Here is a 21,250-nt window from a genome sequence, read left to right as displayed (position 1 = left end):
ATGCTGGGTAGTTGGAGTCCTGGGAAGAAATGGTGAAAAGCAAATCAGCCGGAGGAAACGTTACATGGGAAGACATTTGAGCTAATATTTCACTTGAAACATGTATTTTATCTGTGAATTTCAGTTATCTTCTCCAGTACCATGGATATTCAAAAGCCCATGCATGATCTTCTTTGAAGCTAGAAGAACCTGGAAAATATTCGCTGATTTCCAAAAACTAATAGGAGATGTGTATATGCTCTCTGCCAGTAGGGCCATGAATGCCTTAAAAAAAAAAAAAAGGAGTAAATACAATGATATAATGTACCAGGTTATTAATGAATAGCACACCAGGATATGTTCTCATCTTTAAAGTGTGAAATTCAGATAATTACTTTCTAATCATTTTTATTGTTCATTTCCTAAGGGAACAGATTATACATCTATAGCAGACAAATGTATTGGCCTTGCTGGCATTGGTAAAAGTGTAATTATGGGCATGTCCACATTTATCAAAGATAATACCAGGTTTCTTTTTGATATTAAAGGGGGCTGGAATGAACAACCCCTCATGTTAGTGGAGTGACTTATGCATTACAAAGCACTATCACATTCTATCTCATTGAGTCTTCTTCACAACCTTGAGGAGAAAGGCAAAGTATGGTCATTTCCATTTTGCAAATGAGGAAAATTGAGTTCCAAGTTGTAAGGGACCCACCCAATATTATAGGGTCATTAGGTGCAGAGTCAGAATAAGAACCCAGGTCTTCTGATTCCCCATGCCCTTGGCCCTATGGAATGTTCCTTTTAAGAGAATAAGGCCATTAATAATAGTGATGATGACGATAATAATAGTTACCATTTATCAAGTGCTTATTAGGTCCTAGGTACTTTGTTACATCCTGTACTTACAGTATTTCTTTTTAAGTAAATCTCATTTGTAGCTTTAGAATTTATAAAGTCATAGTTTATACGAACCTTGTACAAGGCCATGGTTTATAATATCGGACTGCTTGACCTTCATCAGTCATGTGTCGTACTTGGCATTTATGTAAAAGTATGATTAGGCATGGACTTGATAAAACCAGCTACCGGAGTCTTCCTGGCAGCACTGCACAGTGGTTTTAAACATAGTACTCTAGAGACAAGGTTCAGGGTTTGATTTCTGCTTCATCTGGTTACCCTTGTTTTCTTTGTTGCCTGAACAAATGCCACATCCCACTGCTAGCCCGCCTCTGGTGTGAGAGTGGTCAGGATGGATTCGTGCAGCTCCACCCACTGAAACAGCTTGTCAATGCAGTACTTAGGAAAAATAAGGAAATGAGAGCTGGGAAGTCATGATTTTTCAATAGTGAATCCAACTGTAAAATAACCCTTAGTAAATATTGGCTTTGCAGCAACACTGGGTAGCAGTTAAGCACAATAATTAAAAGTAAGGGCTCTGAACTTGAACAGATAATTGTACACCAGTGTTCATAGCAGCACAATTGCCCATAGGTGGAAACAACCCAAATATTCATCAATAGGTGACTGAACAAACAAAATGTGGTATATACATACAATAGAATATTATTCAGCCTTAAAAGGAAGGAAATTCTGATACACATTATAACATGCATGAACCTTGAAGACCTTGAGCTAATTGCAATAAGCCGGTCACAAAAAGATAATTGTATGATTCCACTTTCATGAGGTACTAGCATAGTCTAATTTATAGAGACAGAAAGTAGAACGGTGTTTGCCAGGGGTTGGGGAGAGGAGAAGGTGGAGTTTAACTGAAGAGTTTCAGTGGGGGAATAAGAGAAAGTTCTGGAGATGGGTGGTGGAGATGGTTGCACAATAATGTGAATGTACTGATGTCCCTGAACTGTACCTTAAGAAGGTTAAAGTGGTAAATTTTATGTTTTGTATATTTTACCACAATAAAATAATAATCATAAAAAGCAAGGCTCTGGTGTCAATTAAACCTGGACTTGATGTCCGTTCTACCCACTTACTCTGTGAGCTTGAGCAAGCCACTTAACCTTGTGATAATTAAAGAACCTACTTTCAAAGATTATCATGGTGATTAAAAATATATGACATTAAAAGTACTTAGCATTGTGCCTGGCACATTGTATATGCTCAGTGTATGTTACCTACCATTGTGATAATGACCAGGTTCTTATCTAGGAAATATGGAGTCTTTTAAAATTTTATGTGATGGATAGAGAAAGTGGTTATAAACAATCAGATATTTTAAGGAATTGAAACTGACTAAAGTTTCATTAAAAAAATGAAAGGGAAAGGAAGAAGGAAAGTAACATTTATTGAACAGGTACTTTGTGTAAATTATGCAATTTTATCTTCACAGTAATTCTGTGAGAATTTTACAAATTGGAAAAACAAGTTTATAGGGGTTAAAAAAACTTGCAAATCTCACACAGTTTGAGAGACTTAAAATTTGAACTCAGGTCTGCCTACCTCCAAAGCCCATTGAGTTTCTAGTACCCACTAGGCATGTCTGCATTTAAGCACAGAGCAGTGGAAAGGTTTCATGGTCCCTGAATGGCAATTCCCAGTCCTGTTGCTTTTGACATCAGAGTATTTATGAATGTTTAATCACATAAGTTGCCATTCCGGGCATTGGAAGGACACAAAAAATTCCTGGCTCCATCCTGGTCCTCTATAATGTAAGAGTGGGTATTCCTCACAGGCAATTGGGTGTAACTGGATAATGTGAACTTTAGTTACACCCAGAGAGTTTCCTTAGACACAAGGAAGAACTTGGCTGTCAGGGTGACTGAAACTTAAACACACCTTAAAGGTGATTTGGGACCCTCCATCTTTGGAGTATCTTAAAAATAAATTTACCGTCCTGGGTGTCTCAGATGCTGACCGGCTTAGAGGCAGGAGGTTGGACCAGATGAGTGCAATTTTTTTTTTTTTTTTTTTTTTGGTATATTGAGAATTTTGCCTTGAAAACAACCAGCCCTATGTGTGAAAAAAGCTTCCTAGTAACTGAACCTCTTTGGCTATTACTGGAAAGAGATATGGAACCTTCCAAAAGTGCCACCATCTTTATCTTCTGATGCTCAGAAACTGATAGTCCAGAGTGTGAAACAGGAACCCAGCATGCATCAAACAGTAGGAAATGGAAGCTGCTACATGATCCCCTGAAGAGAGGGAGAGAATACAGGGCCAGGCAGGAAGCTTGTGGCTCCGTAAATAATTATTGAAAACTCCATGGGTGTTTCAAGGAAGGGGACCTGAAAATTGAAGTCCTGCTCAAGCCAGGTTGTGACTGAATGCCTGATGGCTTTAAACAGGAGACTGCTTAACTGTGGCATCTAAATAAATTTGGTTTATACAGTTCTGTAAAAGCAAGGCCAAATATTTTATGCTGGGGAATGTAGTTGTGTAGCATGATTGTACGTGCACTACTAAAGAAGTTTTTAATACTAATGGCAGTAACAATGCCCATCACTTGCATAGTATCTTCAGCTTTTGCAAACTCTTACATATTCTTCATTGCACCCTCACCCCTAGATGTTGATATAATTAGCCTCAAGGATGAGAGTCAAAATATTTAAGCACAGGAACACTGCTCAGTCAGCACAGAAACCAGCAGAGTGCTGGGGCAGGGTCCTGAGACCTGGGGTCTTAAGCATTAATGTCTACGTTGCTGGGTTTGGGGATGTGAGAGGCTCCCTGAGGAGAGAGGCTGGGGAAACAGGAAGGCTCTCAGGAGTATCAGGACAGCACCTGATTACCACCCAGTATGGAAATATTCATATATTTTAATAAGTAGTTTGTCTCTGGTGGTGCCCATCAGTTGCATGTCAAACCATTTGTGTGAGCAAACAGGTTCTGAGAGGCCAAATGGCTCTCCACATCTCACAACTGGTGGACAGTGGAACTGGGATCTACTGTTGTTTCCCCCCAAGCTATCCTAGCTCTGCGAAACATTTCCTGCCCAGGCTTCTCTACTGCATTGTAGTATTGCCCAAGTTGTTTCTCAGCAAATGATGAAGTAACACATGATAAATCCATACAACGGAACATAGGCTATTAATAATGATGCTATAGAAGTGCATTTATTGACATAAAAAGATTTTCATATTATATGAATAATGAAAACACACACACACACACAAACACATATATATATCTTATCTGGTGGTGGTGGGGAATGTTTGTGAATAATACAGTATAGGTGTTAAGAATATGGTCCTTAGGGTGAGACAGACCTGGGTTTGAATCCTGGCCACAAACCCTGAGTAACTCTGTAAACGTGGAAGACTCTTAACCACACTGAACCTCAGTCTCCTTATCTGTATGTAGAAATCATAGCATCTACCTCATAGGGATGTTTGGGAGGGAAGTGAGGTAATGTTTGTAAAATGCTTAGTGTGAAGCCTGACCCAAAATAAATGCTATCCACTATAATAATAATAATAGTAGTTATTCAATAAATTGTGTCTATTGTTATTATTGATGCATAAAAATGTTGGAGAGATTTATTTATTTTTTAAAAAATACAGTTACTTTATTGATTTCTTACAATCAAATACTGCCAACTAGCATTACTTCCATTCATGCATCATTAAAAACAAAAAGATATTTCCTTGGTATTTTCAAATGATGCATTATACAATAAATAAAAAAAGTTAGAACTTAAAAGCCACCCTGATTAATTATGTAAACTGGTAATTTTTTTTAAAAAAGCATAACTAATAATTGGGTTGCTAAGAGATTTATTTTTTAAAAGCTTTCCTTTGTATGCATTAAGCACTCACTGTACCCAGCCCTGCACCAGATCCCATGGTATGTAGTAGGAATAGAAGCTCTGGACCCTGTCCTGCAGAGTCCTACATTCTAGTTACATGATTAATTCAGCTTTGGCTGGTTACCATCAACAGGAAGAAAGAAGCTGGTGTTCAGGGTTTTCAGACAGAGCAAAGAAACCAGAGAATGAACTGTAGCTTTGGGCTGTGATGGGATCCCTAGTGCCAGACCATATCTCTCTTTCCTGGGATATTGAAGAGATTCTGCAGCCCTGTATTTGGTGACTCCTGGTGAATCACCGTGCTCATTCTTCATTTCTCTAGTCCCCACCTATTATAGATTTTGGAAAGATAATCATCTACACGAATAACCTGAAAATCATTCGAACTCCAATGGACAAGAGAGATTTCATGAGGAAAATGCTCCAGAAGGAAGAGGAGGCTGAGGAAGAGTCTCTGATGAGCAAAGAAGAAATCTATGGAGACCAGAACGATGGGCCTTTGGCAGAGACAGAAGGCACCTTCCCCCATAACCAGTACCCACAGGTATGTCAGAACGGTTCACTGCCCTGCACAGAGCTGGCCCTATAGCCGTTGGTTCCAAATTGTTTTGATTGTGCACTATTTAAGTAAGAACTTTTGAATGTGAATACTTATGTCTAAATGTTAAAGATGTTGAGGAATTTTAAGTTTATTATATTCTAGTGGTTTATCACATTTTATTGTTAGCAATAATAGTTATAAGCCCATATTTCAAATACTCATAATTTGAATTATTTTGAATGATTTAAGATCTGATTAGGAGCTTATTGTTTTCACTTTGCATTGAGGCTTAGAACAGCTTGTTCTAGAGACTGAAAAAATCAGCTCTGTCCTTTTCTTATGGGTTTGCTTGTGCTCCTACTATTGGTGGTAGTCCTCAACCCACAGTTTCCTTGAGGAAATCTAATAAATCCACTTGTCTTTAGAGTTTGTGGAGATTAGTTTAGTTAAAACTAAGCAATATCATCTGTAAATCCACTAGACCAGACACGAGTGAACCACAACATGTTGTAATATGCTGAAAGTGAACGAATGAGCAGGGTCGTCGTTGTCACTTTATGTAAAGTGAGGTCACTTTACATCATGTATACAACAGGGTCCCTTGGGTACCACCTATGTTAAGTGACTGCCCAACTTAGTGAGGGTGCTGGTGTCACCTTGTTTATTAAAAATCAATATAACCGTTTCTTTTGAAGATATCATTAAAGCTTAATTTCTTGTTTTGTTTTCTTTAGATAAAAAATAAATATAGATAGTACGAATGTTTTTTCTCCCCACACCTTTCAGAGGTGTGCACTCCCCACTTTGGAAACCATTGCTCAGACATGCTCAGACAAGCGGGAAGGTGATGAGATTCGTTAGTTCACAGTGTGGGGTTGAGGGTGGGAAAAGCAATTTTGGTGAATTTAAGCTAAGAGAGTAAAAGCTTGGAAAGCAGCAGAAATGAATTTTCTCTTTTTAGATTCCGTCTCTTGGGACTTGAAGCTGAACCTCCCTTGGGTTAGCGTGACAAAATGGGCCAGGGGCTTCCTCGCACTTGAGTGATGTCAAGGGAATGAGAAAGCCGTGAACAGACTCCAGTTCTCCTCAGAACCATTCCTGTCTCTTTCCGACCTGATCTCACACTTGATAAAATATAGTTGAAATGCAAATCTGATCATGCCATCCCTTACTCACCCTCCCCCCGCCCTGCCACCAAAAGAAAACAACTTTCAATGGGCTCTTATGACTTGGGATAAAACCAAAACTCCTCACTTGTTCTAGAAAGCACTGTGTGGCCTGTCTTCTTCAGCCTCATCTCTTACACATATCTGCTCATTCTTTCTGCCCTAGACACACTGCCCATCTGGCTACCCCTCAGATGTTCCTTGCTCTTTCCTGCCAGAGGCAACTTCCCTGTGCCTAGAATATTCTCCAGACTCCCTACCTCCTTGCCCACAGGTCTCGGCGGAGACATCACTTCCACAGAGAGGCCTCCCCTGGTTTCCATGAGGATAAAATCCCATGAGGATAAAAATCCACAAGGATGGACCCCTCAAGGCACCTCCCCCTCCCCCTGCACATGTAATCTTACATTTATTTGTGTGATTGTTTGGTTAATGTTTGCTCTTACCCACTAGGATTTGGTCTCTATGAGGTCAGGGGGCATGTTTATGTTGGGTGTAACATAGTGGTTCCAATGCCAAAAAACATAGAGCCTGGCATATAACAGGTGCTCAGTAAATATTAGGTAAATATTTGTGGAAAGAATACTGGAATTTGGAACGAAAGTGCCAATTGATAAGAAATATTCTGCCTCTGCCTTCTCTTGCCTTCTACAGAGCACTATTCAGAGACTAGCATAGCAGCAGCCAGACAACTAAACTTTGTGATCCAAAGCACTACCGTCCCACTTTAAAATTCATTAATTCTGTCCTTTTCCATACCATATTGTAACTTGGAGCATGCATTTTCAGAAGAGGACCAGAAATGCAGGTCACGTTGCAGGCCTGAATGAAAAAACAACAACAAGCCTGCTATGACAATTACCTTTAAATTCAATTTGGAGAGAACTGTGTTTTTTAGTTTTAATGCCATAAACCAAGACAGAGGTGTGCAGCAGAAAGTTGCTGTGAGAGGTTATACTCCGCTTGCCTGTCCTTTAAGCTCTATTTAATTTAATTTATTTATTTATAATTAATTAATTAATTGATTGATTGATTTTTGCCTGCATTGAGTCTTCATTGTTGCACGCGGGCTTTCTTTTTTTAGTTGTGGCGAGCGGGGGCCACTCTTCATTGCGGTGCATAGGCTTCTCGTTGCGGTGGCTTCTCTTGTTGCGGAGCACGGGCTCTAGGCATGTGGGCCTTAGTAGCTGTGGCACTCAGGCTTCAGTAGCTGTGGCTTGCAGGCTCTAGAGCACAGGCTCAGTAGTTGTGGCGCACGGACTTCGTTGCTCCGCGGCATGTGGGATCTTCCCAGACCAGGGTTTGAACCCGTGTCCCCTGCATTGGCAGGCGGATTCGTAACCACTGCGCCACCAGGGAAGCCCTAAGCTCTATTTTAAATTGCTATTTGTTTGCCCCATCCCTCATGCAGTAAATGCCCAGACAACTTTTATCCTAAAACAGAGGGTCAAAGAACAGCAAGGAGCCCATTCTGACCAAGAGACTCTTTGTTGTGTTATATGGAACAGGGAAACAGTAGGACCTTGATGAAAGAGCAGAGAGGGCTAAAAGCCAAGCCATGCTTGAACCTCTGTATTAACTGTAAAAGAAAAGGAGAGGAATAATTGAATTGAGCCACAATGAAAAGTAGAAGGGGAAAAATCTGGCCCTGTATTCAGTGGATTTGAGACCATAAGTCATCTGGGCTTCTTTATGCTTTATGTGATCTTACCTTTGAAACAGAATAATAATAATAATAATAATAATAACAACTGCCATTTTTTGAGGGTTCATGTTAGACAGGCCCCATGCCCAGTGCTTTCCATGCAGTAGTCCATTTCATTCTCACAAGGACTCTGTGAGAGTAATACTCTGTAGTCTCATTCTGCAGCTGGGGAAACTAAGGCTCAGAGAAGTTAAGTAACTCTCCAGAGGTCACCAGAGTCAGTAGTCAAACCCAGGTCCATCTGACTACCAATCTCATGATCTTAATCACTCTGCTGATCGGCCTCCAGATGGTGCTGGTTACCATCTTCAGGGCCACGCAAGCCTTTGAGTCTCTGATGAAAGCTGAGACCCCTTTTCTTGGTCATGGAGCTAGTGAGAGGTGGTTTGGGTAGGTTGTTGGGTTCTAGAACCTAAGTTACGCTCTGCAGCGATGTTCTATATCTTCTTACTAAATGTTTTCTGAGAAGAATTTTTAAAAATACTGAGACTGGTACGCAGACGCTGATATCATGCATGCCTTATATAGAGTAGAGGCTCAATAAATACCTGTTGAGTTAACTGAATGATTAAAAAGAGCATATTGAGAGCAAACAGTTGGAGGAAGGGTGGTAACTTAGGGTAAGAATGGAAACTCCAGTGAAACCTCTAATGATGTGTCCTATTACCACGTGACGTGAGATGAAATTTGATTGATGATTGGTTCTTGCTCTTTATGGCGGGCTCACCAGGTCATTTCATGAATCTTTCAATATCTGGCCTGGCATTCTATGCAAATGAATTTTTGAATCACATGTATTAGCATTATGGTAGGATTTTACTGTATTTTCTTTGACAACATTGACTTATATCATTAAAATCTCAGTGAGATCAAGTGCAAAACAAAAACATGATGGATTTGGCAGAAAAATGGACCATGGCAATTTGCTTTAAGAATATTTTGGCAAATATATTTATTCTGCATACTTTAAGGGAAGAAAACCAATTTCCCCATTGTTAACGTATCAGAATACGGCAACAAGCAGTAAAATATTAACAAAAGGGAGCATGGACATCATCTGGGATTTTGTCAGCCGGAAAATGACCTCCATTCCCTACATCTAGAATAAATAAAATTTAATACCTACTTAGGCACCTTGCAGTGTGATGCGGCTATTTTTAGAACGTAGGCCTCCCTTTTCAGAGATGATTTTTATTCTTAGGTTACAAAAGAAAGCTGTGTTAGCTGGTTGAGGCACCCAGTGAACTCCAGCTGTCTTGTTAGTTCCTAGAATTTAAGAATACTAAGGGATCTCCAGACATCATTGTTTTGTTTGTTTATTCATTCAGCAAGTATGTGAACAGAAAATATTGTGCCAGGTACTACACTAGATGTCAGGAAGTGATGGGGAGAGGCACGAGCCCAGAACACTTCCTGCCTAGTCAGCAGGAACTTTCAGGGGAGTGTGAGACCTTCCAGGCTAGGGGCAGTAGAGGCGGGGTGGGACTCCTGGTCCAGAGGTACGGGTGGGCAAGGCTTCCTGGAGGAAGAGCTGCTAAGCTGACATCTGAGAACAGGTAGGAGCTGGCTGGGTTGAGAGTGGGGAAAGTTCCCTCGACACCAGCTAGAGAGAGACCTAAGGATGAGAGCCTGATGAGAGAAGTAACTGACAATGTACGTCAGCTAAGGAGACTGGTTTTTTTTTCCAATAAATTTATTTATTTATTTATCTATCTATCTTTGGCTGCGTTGGGTCTTCGTTGCTGCACGCGGGCTTTCTCTAGTTGCAGCGAGCAGGGGCTACTCTTCGTTGCGGTGCACAGGCTTTTCATTGCGGTGGCTTCTCTTGTTGTGGAGCATGGGCTCTAGGCATGCGGGCTTCAGTAGTTGTGGCGCATGGGCTTTGTTGCTCCGCGGCATGCGGGATCTTCTCAGACCAGGGCTCGAACCCGTGTCCCCTGCAGTGGCAGGCGGATTCTTAACCGCTGAGCCACCAGGGAAGTCCCAGAGATTGGGTTTTAACCTGAAGTTGATCTGGTGAGCAGGTGTTCATTACAGGGTTTCTTGGGTGCTTTCTATGTGGCAATCACAACTGTAGGTTCATGAGATTGGTATCCATGGTGAGAACATCCCACAAGCCCGGAGGCAGGAACTATGCTGAGTTCATGCCAGAATCGATAGGCGTCTGGATTGGGATTGTGGTTGCGGAGGGGAAGCTGAAGAGATTTGAGGGATGTTCAAAAGGTGAAATGGACAGGAACTGGTGCTGAATCTACCTGGTATCGATCTGGTATTACCCCTTATTTCACAGAAGGTTCGTGGTCTGTGCACGGTCATTGCATGGCAGTGCAAAATTGCCAGTTTCCTTGAGATGTCTTAGGGGAAGAGCACAGCGATAGCCAAGGGGCATAGTCTGGTGTCCCTGGCAGGAGGGGACAAGGTTTAGAAGTAAACTAACTTTAACGGAGAACCTGTAATATACCAGATAATATATTAGGGCATTTACATATACTCTCTCATTTAATATTCCAGCTACTCAGAGAGGTAAGCCATATCCCTCCCAGATCACAGGTAAAGAAACTGAGATTTACGGAGGTTAAGGGAACCGGCCCAGGTGCACAGTTGTTGTCAGAGGCAGGCCTCAGCTCCAGGCTGCTGACTCCAGAGCCGAGCTCTTAATCACAGGGCCTTTTCATGGTTCTCCAAGAGAATCAAGGTAAAAGTTCTGCAGGAATTCAGAGCTACACTCCAAAGGATTGCGACATCCATTCATCTGTCCCTCAGTCACACAGAACAATCCTGAGCCCCTACTGCTGGGCAACTCCCATGAGGGCTGCATATGGAGTCATTAGGAGCATGATCTCTGGCGCCTGACCCCCTGGGACCCAAGCCTGCCTCCTTCTCTTCAAGCCGTGTGACCACTGGCACAGAGAGAGCTCTTAGAACAGTGCCCAGGGAATTCCCTGGCAGTCCAGTGGTTAGGACTCCGCACTCTCACTGCCGAGGGCCCGGGTACGGCACCTGACACCTCCCAGGTGTTTCACAAGTGTTCACTATTAGTTTGGCAATGAGGAGCATTAAGTCCTGCCCTTATGGGCACAGATATAACGTGTCAGATGGTGACAAGAGAGATGAAAAAGGTCAAGTTGTGGAGTGCACGGCCTGGTGGCAGGGGCTGCTGTCTTAGAGAGATCCATCAGGGAAATCTCGGATAAAGTGCTGAGCTTATTCTGTGCCTCTGGCCAGGTCCCTCGTTGGCATGTGTGGGATGCATTTTCCTCTAATTCTGCCCCAGCCTCTGCAGGCTCCCAGTGCTATTTTGACTTGTGTGTGAACAATGGATTTGAACTGCTGCTGTAACTTAACCCTGACCTGTCTCTTGCAGGAAGGGGAACTTCCCGAGGACAACTGTTTTCACTGCCGAGGATCGGGCAGTGCCACCTGCTCTCTGTGCCACGGCAGCAAGTTCTCGATGCTGGCCAACAGATTTAAGGAGTCCTATCGGGCCCTGCGGTGCCCTGCCTGCAATGAGAATGGCCTGCAGCCTTGCCAGATTTGCAATCAATAGCCCGTGGCTTTGTATGTCTGCTTTTATCACATCCTCCCTAAAGCTATTTGTAATCAACTGCCCCTCCTCCACCTTCTCCTCCCTCTCCCAGCAAGGAAGCCACCATGGCTGCGATCACTTCCACCACTGGCACAACTCAGTTACTCGATGATATTTCGTGAGGCTGGTAACATCTCCGTGTGGGTCTAAGTGGCAGAGGCATTTTTGAATTAGAATCTGCTTTGAAACTGGTTCTAAAATGATCCTTCCAGGACCGTGTGCATGTATCTCACTTGACTTAGCTCAGGTTTCTCCTTGCACAAGTGAACAAATAAATGTACAATTCAGGCAGCAGGCTGAAGTCATTTTCTGGTTGGGAGTTATTTGAAAAATTATGCAGAGAGAAAGGAATAAAAAAAGGCAGGTTTCTGATGAACTGCATTCTTGTTGCTTATAATGCATTTCACACAGTTATTGGTCAAATTGCATTTTTAATTAAGCAGAAGAGGAAAGGGATGCCCAATGTTGAATGCACTAGCAAGGCCACTGAAAACAAAACAGGATGTGTTTGCTTCTTGCTGAAGAGAGGCAAACTGAGGAGCCCCTTTTTTTCAAAGTCCTGAGTCTTTCCTGTGTGATGTGCTTGGGTAATATGCATGCAGGCAATGAGCAATGCTACTTCTTAGGACAAGATGAGATAAGACATTTCTGTGTGCCTCTACACTACTGAGGTTATAAGCCAAGTCAAAGCTATTTATGATAAATTTGGTGCTTAAGTATATGGGTGTGTGTGATAACGACTTCTTCCAGCCCCCAAATTATTACCAAATGAATGCATTTATTTTAAGGCTAAGATATAGCCATGATCTCTTCATAAACGACTGTGGATATTTTATAGGTATCTATTGGAAACTTCTAAAAAAAAAACTAACCAAGGCTGATATTTAGTAATTATGTTTCTACTGTCTATGAATATGCATACTAAGGATAATTTTTCCTCTTAAAGTTGGTTGTAAAATTAGAAAAATACGTTTGTTAATGAACTTTTGCCGCTCTAACAGCCATTCCCCTTCCTCCTTGAGAATAACACTGTAAAATCTGTTATCTATTTATACGCATTGCTTTTCTATGGTAATTATTTTGATTTTCATAACTTAATTTTTTCAAGATTTGTTTGTTATTCTCTAATATTCAGCTGTTAATATAATTCAACAGTGGAGTGATCTTCAGACAATATACATACTTCTAATAAAAATATTAAACTATTTTTCAAGACCAAGATAATTTTGCCTGTTCTCTTTTAGCCAAAACAATGGCACTATCGCTCACCAACTTTCTTTGCTTCTGTACTTAACTATTTCCTGACTCTGTTTATGTTTTCTTACAGCTATTGGCTCTTCTGTCTTTCCAGAATATCAGAGGAAGGAATGATGTCGAGAGATCCTAAGACCTTTAAGTGTATTCTTCTCCTTTTTGACAGGAACATTCGACCACAGATACTGTTTGTTGGACATGCAGGACGGTATTACCAGGTGCTTGATGCGCAGTGTTTCCCAGATGGGCACCACCCTTTGGTATCTTATGGGACTTAGAGTTTCAGTGGAGGAGACAGATATATAAACAGAAAATTACAATATAGTGTGACAAGTTCTGGGAAAGGGGAATTCCAGGGAGCATTTGGAGCACATAGAAGGGACACCTAACGTAGCCTGAGTGGGGTTAGAGTGGCTTCCCAGAGGAAGAGGTGTGAACTCTGTTGGTTTCTTTTCCTTACCCCAAGCTCTTAAGAGCATTTAATATTTTTCATTTCATAATAAATACATCTACTAATGATTACATTTATTTATTCAGTTAAGTATTTATTGAATACTGGGGATGTATCACTAGACAAAACGGACAAAGTCCTGGTCCCTGTGGAGCTTACATTTTGGTGGGGTGATATTGACAACTAAAATATATGTATTTAGAGACAACTAAAAATATGTAATACAGAATAAAAAGATACTTATCTGATTAAACTATACACATATGTATATAATGTATAGTGTGTTAGAGAAGGATAAATGTTTGATGAAAAATAAAACATTGCTGAGGATCGGGAGTTAGGAGGGGTTGCATTTTTCAATTAGTTTTCAAGGAAGTGTCCTTGAGAAGGTGTCCTTTAAATAAAGGCTGAAAGGGGATGAAGGAGTTGCGAAGTTATCTGGGGTAGGACTATTCCAGGCAGAGGAAACAGCACAGGAAGGAGAGCATGGTGTGTTTGAAGGGCAACGAAGCCAGCGTGGCTGGAGCACGGTGAGCAAGGTGACAAGAGGAGGTCAGAAAAGAAGACGTGTGCGTGTGTCGGGACCAGGCGGTGCCTTCTTGTGAAACCATCGTAAGAACTTGGGTGTTACCATGAGAGAGGTGCTGCTCTGGATGGGAGCTGTTTTCTGAAACCCCTCACCCTCTCCATCAGCTCCCTCCTCTTACTGCCGGGACAGGGGACCTGCAAACTACACTTCCCAGAGTCCCTTGCCCGCTGGCGTCCTCTTAGGTTCTGCCCTGGGAGGTGCTGGCAGGACTGCAAGAAGGGAGGAAGGAAGAGCCTTCCTTGTTTTTCCAGCTGAGAGTCCTGGCAGCCTTTCCCATGTGGCAGCTGCCCTAGCAGCAACGGCAACTGGGGACTCTGGCTCAGGCAGCTTCTTCCAGCCATGGTCCCTTCAGTGGCTCTGATTGCAGGTTCCATGTCACACCATATTCCCTTTGTTCCTCCAGCCTGAGGGTGGCAGTGGCTTCCTGCAGTTACTCCTCTTTGTCATCAATTCCTTATAATACGTATCCTCTCTCTGAGATATCTAGAGTGGTTTCTGGTTTCCTGATTGGATGCCGACGGATACAAATGTTTTGAGCAGCAGAGGATCACCATCTAATTTACGTTTTAACAAGCTACTCTGGCTGCTGTGTTGAGGGAAGATGCTACCGGGCAAAAGTGAGAGTGGGAGGCCATTTAGGAGACCACTGCAGTAAGCCTGGTGACAGCTAATGGTGGTCTAGGCCAGGGTGGCTCCAGCAGAAGTGGTAAAAATGGTCAGATTGTGGATATATTTTGAAGGTAGGGGTATAGGGTCTACTTACTGTCCTTTGTATGCAGAAATATTGCTTGTGACCTACTTAACTGTATGCAAAACTTTCCTGAGTTCTTTGCTTACTAGTGGAGATAAGTTTGCACAAAAATCCGCTTTCTGATTTGTGTACTACAAGCATTACCAGTGGGTTGGGCAGTGTCAGGGATAGGTTTAGGGCAAGGTTAGCCAACCAGGACGCCTAAGACTGTGAGAATTCCTTCAGAGCTAGAGACAAATAAGAGGGTTAGAAAGTATCACAGTGATGCTGTGGTCAAAATAAAAATAATGCTATATCCTTTGAAAACTCAAAAAATTTTCAATGAATACATGTTTTCAAAAGGCACACTATCTATCCATTCATTTATATTCCAGCAAGATCAGATTCCAGGAAGCTAAAGTCTAAGCATTAATCTCTTTCTTATTTTGAGATTTAAAAAATATTATACATAAAAGACATTATATATAATATAACATCACAGTGTATTTGTATAGTCTTAGTAGCTTTTTTTTTCTGTTTGGTTTCATAGACTTTTGTGTATACTCTTTTTTTGTTTGTTTGTTATGTGTACTCTTTTAAATCATGCTTCTATTTAATAAAGAATTAATAAGTAGGGGATTCAAAGATGAAAATACACTTAGTATTTAGCATTAATGAGATTATAATCTTAGGCCTTTGGTCAGCATAATGAGCGAATCTGGCTTTACAGCTCAGGGAGGATGCAGTTGCCTCCTCTGCTACTTCCTCCAGTGACTTTTGGTTCCTGTGCTGGCCCAGGTCAGCTGTATTGCAGAGTTAATTTACTTGTTTATTTTAACAAGTACATATCAGCTGTAGTGTGTGCAGACACTGTTCTTTTTTTTTCTTTTAAAATTTTTATTTTCATTATTATAATAATACTTTTCTTCTGAATTTTAGAATTTTATTTATTTTTTTATACAGCAGGTTCTTATTAGTTATCCATTTCATACATATTAGTGTATATACATCAATCCCAATCTCCCAGTTCATCACAAGACACTGTTGTTAGCACTCCACATTTACTAACACCTTGAATCGTCCTAACAATTGAATTAATTCAGTTTAGGGATCACCTCTTAGTCCCGATGCCGAAAACTCAGCCTCTCTGCACCAGTGCTGAACAGACTCTTGGAAACAGAGTTCTGGGTGACGTAGAAAAGAGCAGCTTTATTGCTTTGCCAGGCAAAGGGGGCCACAGTCGGTTTGTGCCTCTCAGAACTCTGTGTCCCAACCCGGGGAGATTTGGTAAGAAGTTTTTTTTATAAATTTTTATTTATTTATTTATTTATTTATTGTTGGCTGCGTTGGGTGTTCATTGCTGCACGTGGGCTTTCTCTAGTTGCGGTGAGCAGGGGCCACTCTTCATTGCGGTGCACGGGCTTCTCATTGCGGTGGCTTCTCTTGTTGCAGAGCACGGGCTCTAGGCACGTGGGCTCAGTAGTTGTGGCTCGCAGGCTCAGTAGTTGTGGCTCGCGGGCTCTAGAGCGCAGGCTCAGTAGTTGTGGCGCATGGGCTTTGTTGCTCCGCGGCATGTGGGATCTTCCTGGACCAGGGCTCGAACCCGTGTCCCTGCATTGGCAGGTGGATTCTTAACCACTGGGCCACCAGGGAAGTCCCTGGTAAGGAGGTTTTGTTTTTTTTTTTTCTTATAGTTGTGGCGCATGGGCTTAGTTGCTCCATGGCATGTGGGATCTTCCCAGACCAGGGCTCGAACCCGTGTCCCCTGCATTGGCAGGCGGATTCCTAACCATTGCGCCACCAGGGAAGTTCCCCCATTAAGGAGTTTTATAACAAAGGTTCAAGGGCGGAGTTGCTGATAGGGATCAGAGTGTGTGCAGGGCCTGCACTCCTTTAATCCGGCCTCCTGATGAACTTCTCTGGTTCCTTTAATCTGGCCTCAGGTAGTCCTGATGAACTTCTCGAGGTTATCAAACTGTGACCTTCTCTCTGGAACATCTTCCAGTTGGTGGAGGTTTTAGTTCTGCAGAAGAGCTTAAAGATATTGTTATGTCGTGTATCCCTTGAGGTGGAACCAGGATCCTGTTCCAAGGCTGCTCTATTGTTTCCTGGCGGCTCCGCCCGTGTCTCTGCATCCCCTCCCTTTCCTGATTAGCAACTGTTGGAATCTGCCCTTTGGATCTCAGGGAAGGTCATGGAGGCTGGAAACTATTCCCTACAAACAAGAAATGGGGGACATGGACATGGAAAGGCTTCCATGCCCAGGAGCCCCACAGGGTCCTGCTTGATTTCAGTCCCACACAGCATGTTCCTTTCCATTGGGTGCCACGTCCACCCAGACTATACACCTGCATGCCCTTGCTGTGGTCCTCACAAACATCTTGCCTCACTATGCCTTTGTAAAAGGAAAAAGCTGTATGAAAACGGGAGCTGACCTTATATGATTGTAACGAGGCAACCTAACTTAGCAAGACTACCTTTGCTGACTGTGCTGGCCACTTGCAACCCTGGTCCTTCCTTTCTTTTCTAGTTCACCCTCTGTTTTTATTAATCTGTTGGGTAGAGTGACTTATCTTCATGGCCCCTATTCCCAAACACGGCTTAGCCTCAAGGCCTATCTTCTTCTCCACAGGCCAAGATCTGCAGGGCCAGGGGTTTTCTTTCACACACCCCACCCTTCTTGGAAGACGCTTGTGGTTTGAAATGACTTATCTTCCCTTCCCTTCCTGTCCAGGGGATTCTGTGGGGTGAGGAGGACAAGAGTCCATACTCCTGAAACCTTTGCCCCTGCAATAACTCTGCTATTTTTCTGTTTATATTTTGGCTTCCTTTTTTTTTTTTTTTCCAGATAAGATTCCTATTGAAGAGAATGTTGCATATTTAAAATATTTTTTGAAATCCACATAATTTACCTTTCCAAAGACATCAATTAAGCTTACATTTATAGGGAAGATGTTGTTCTTATCCTAAGTCTTCTGAAAACACGAATCGCTGTGGTAAAATATTCATTTAGACCTGTGCCAGTGACATTTATAAAAAACTGTGGTTCACTAGAGCTTAAGCTGAGTGAATTTTATGCTAACGGTAAATTTGAAAGAAATGTTCACAGTTGTTTTTATCACCTGTCCTCATTAGTTGCGTCTCCTCATTTTCTAATTAACCACAGTAATTACAGAGAGTTTGCATTCCTGCAATTATGTGAGAGAGAAATGGAGTTATGTCAGTGTCAGATTGTGGCATATAATTACTGCCTGTGTTAAAGAACGTGTACAGCCCAGAGAAGAGAAGACTTGGAACCATAATACAGTAAAACTTCCTCATTGCTTGGGGGTGGGAGAGTGGGCGAAGGAAGTAGGAGGGGGAAGTTAAACCAGGCCTTGACAAAATTAGAGTCAACCTGTATCTCCTTTAACATGACGAGATTCCTCTTTGTACATTCCCCTTAGCATCACTTTTGTCCAGCTCCCAAGTCCTTCTTTCCCTATTAATGATTAATTCTCAGAAGACTGGGGCCGTTAATTCACGTTTAGGTGTGAATAGCTAGTAGATTATTGACCATGGCTGTTTTTTAGGTTCAAAGTGTTATGCTATTGAAAGCCTCCTATGAGTCAGGCCATGTGCAAGACACGAGGAGCCAGAAGATGAAACAGACATAGTACCTTCTCTCGGGGACATTATAGTCTCACAGGGAACCAGAGATTTAAATAAATATTTGCAAAATAAAATTATATTTGCCATAGGAGAGGAAGAGAAGAGAGAGTGGCTAACTCTCCTTGAATTGTGGGTCTCTTTCATTGAGCTACGAGCTCCTTAAGGGCAGGAAGTGTGCCTCATCTATCACTGTATCCCCAGCATCTCCTACAAAGCCTGGTGCATAGAAGGTGCTCAGGAAATGATTGGTGATTTGGTGTTTGCAGAGACATGACATTTGGTTGCACACACATGGCCCTCCTCAGTGTATTGCCGTATGGGCCAGTGCCTTGGGAAATTTCACACGTAGACAGCTTCTAAAATGGCTCCCAATGATCCCCACCTCCTGGTAATCATCCTGTGCAATCATCTCCTTGATGTGAACTGGACTGAGTGATTTGCTTCAAACAGTAGGCTATGGCAAAAATGACGGGATGCCATCTCTGAGAATAGATTATAAAAGACTATGACTCTTTCTCTGGCTTTTCTTGCTTCCTCACCTGATGAAGCCAGCTGCCATGCTGTGAGCTGCATTATAGAGAGGTCACGTGGCCACGAACAGAGGGTGGCTCCTGGCCAACAGCCAAGGAGGAATGGAGGTCCTCAGTCCAGCAACCACTAGGAACTAAATCCTGCCGACAACCACATGTGTGAGCTTGGAAGAGGCTCCTTTCCTAGGTGAGCTTGAGACTCAACCAGAGCTGACCTCTTAATTGCAGCCTTGTGAGGGACCTGGGGCCACAGCCACCCAGTTAAGCCCTGCCCGGATCCCTGGCCTGTGGGATGCTAAACTTCGAGATAATAAATGTTGTTTTAAGCCAGTAAGTTTGGGAACCATTAGTTACATAGGGATAGATAATTAACACAAGGTAAGACTACCTTCTCTCTAGGTCTTTATTGACAGATCATTTCTTTGGTTTTGTTTTGTTTTTTTTTTTTTGACAGATCATTTAAATCCAAAAGGTTTTCCCATGGAGAGGAATACACAGAATCATTTGTTCTTTGTTTAATGTTCAATTTATTAAACTCATGAATCTAATACCCCAAACTGAAAATGAATTTTTTCTTGGGGCCTTTAAATATTGATTACAGATTTATTAAGCATATCATTTTAAACAGTTTAAACTAACTGTAATTATATATTTAGAACAGCTGATCCTTTTAAACACTTCAAAACCATAATTCACAAACATATAAAACAAAGGCTACAGAACTTATTGTTATAGTTTCACTTAAATTTACTCTAAAGCATCAATAACATAGGTTTAATGTCTTTCTTATTTCTCTTCTTGTTTTTCTATATTTGTTTTTAGATATCCTCAGAGTTTCAGCATTATTAATTTTATTCCTTTCCTTGGGTCATAAAATTCTTAGCAGATTCTGAAGAAAAGATTACCTTATCAGAACTGCCTAGATTGCAGAGCTTTGGTTTATTGACTGACTAATTCTTGATCTTACTTGTTTGTTTCTCTCAAGGTGATTCTAACCCAAACCACCTTTCTATATTAAGCTTTTCTATAAAAGCTTAACTATAAAAATTAACTATAATTTTCTATAGTTAAATTACACCTGTTAATGCCAGTGTGACTATTTCAGGCCTTATCTTATGCCTAGGGTTTTAATTTTGCAACCTAGTATTTATCTCTGATTGAAAAAAAAAATCACTTGGCCATTGTTATATATAACCTATAGTCTTGTCATAATCAAGTATTGATTTTTGTCTCTTAGCATTAAAAAGTTACATCTCCCTTATTAGCACTGAGATTTAATCTCCAAGGGGTTGAGAGATTAAGTCTGTGTAGTTAGTGTTCCTCTGTAGGTCATCTGGCAAACACTGTGGAACCCCCTTTCTGGTTGGTTATTGTGGGTGCCCACCCAAACTGAACAGTCCTTCCTGTTCTTGACATCTACATTTTCTGAGGCTATTTGACTTACAGCGTCCAGTGTTTATTCTTAACAGATAAAGCAGACATATGACTGTGCTTTATAAACATACAAGATTCATAGAAGAAATATCAAACCCTCTTAATTATTAAAATCAATAAAAAATAAACATGATCTATTATAGTCACTGCTTTCTATTACAGTCATCTTTCGGGCAAGCTTCATAATAACTTTTCTATTTTGAGTCATTTTGAATTCATGGTCTTTCACAAAACTCATCTTGTCCTGTAAACCATGATTATGATTATGATGGTGATGGTGGTGGTGATGATGGTGACGGTGCTTTTGATGCTCAAATTGTAACTTCATCCTAAGAGATACATTTTCTTTAAACGGGCAAGAGTAAACTACAGTGTTTAAGGGTGCACATTTGGGTGATAAAACCAAGAAAACAAAAAACAAGAAAGTCATTATTATAAAAGTGAGGATATGAAGAAGGGGAAGGCGGTGTCATCAGAATGAGGCTCGTGGAAGGAGCGTATGGAATAGGTGGCAAAGTTCTATTTTTTGACCTGGGCAAACATTTGATTTGTGTGTGTGTTACATCTGCTCTATTTGTATAATAGTAATTTTATTTAAAAAACTGTCACCGTATGGTCACTGGGGGGCCCTTTATGTTGACTCCTTTATCCTTTATACACTGCCCCTAATATTCTTGAAAACTCTCTTGCTTTTTGGCAACAATAGGATGTTGGAGAGGTGTTCTGAAATTTTTTGTTTTCCATCATAAATCATGAAATTAGCTACCTTCCGAAGGATTCTGTTTTCTTTTAATAGGAAATAATTCTAAAGGCCAGGAGCTGGGTTCTGGGGATGCACATGGAAATGTGTGGTGAGCAAGAATGCA

At 41.5% G+C, this 21,250-nt stretch overlaps 1 protein-coding gene across 1 annotated transcript in view; it reads left to right on the top strand.

The window, feature by feature from the left end:
- GRXCR2 (glutaredoxin and cysteine rich domain containing 2) overlaps positions 1–20,689 on the top strand; it is a 31,098-nt gene extending 10,409 nt beyond the window's left edge. Inside the window, exons 2-3 of the mRNA XM_082382832.1 lie at positions 5,070–5,291; positions 11,524–20,689. Of these exons, the coding sequence (XP_082238958.1) occupies positions 5,070–5,291; positions 11,524–11,706 (405 nt within the window). The 3' untranslated portion in view covers positions 11,707–20,689. The remainder of the gene's footprint in view (positions 1–5,069; positions 5,292–11,523) is intronic.
- Positions 20,690–21,250: the final 561 nt, after the last annotated feature.

Source organism: Balaenoptera borealis, assembly GCF_965194805.1.
Source record: "Balaenoptera borealis genome assembly, chromosome: 2".
NCBI lineage: Eukaryota > Metazoa > Chordata > Mammalia > Artiodactyla > Balaenopteridae > Balaenoptera > Balaenoptera borealis.
Note: the sequence above shows the minus strand (reverse complement) of the source record. Positions and strands in the feature narration are given on the sequence as shown.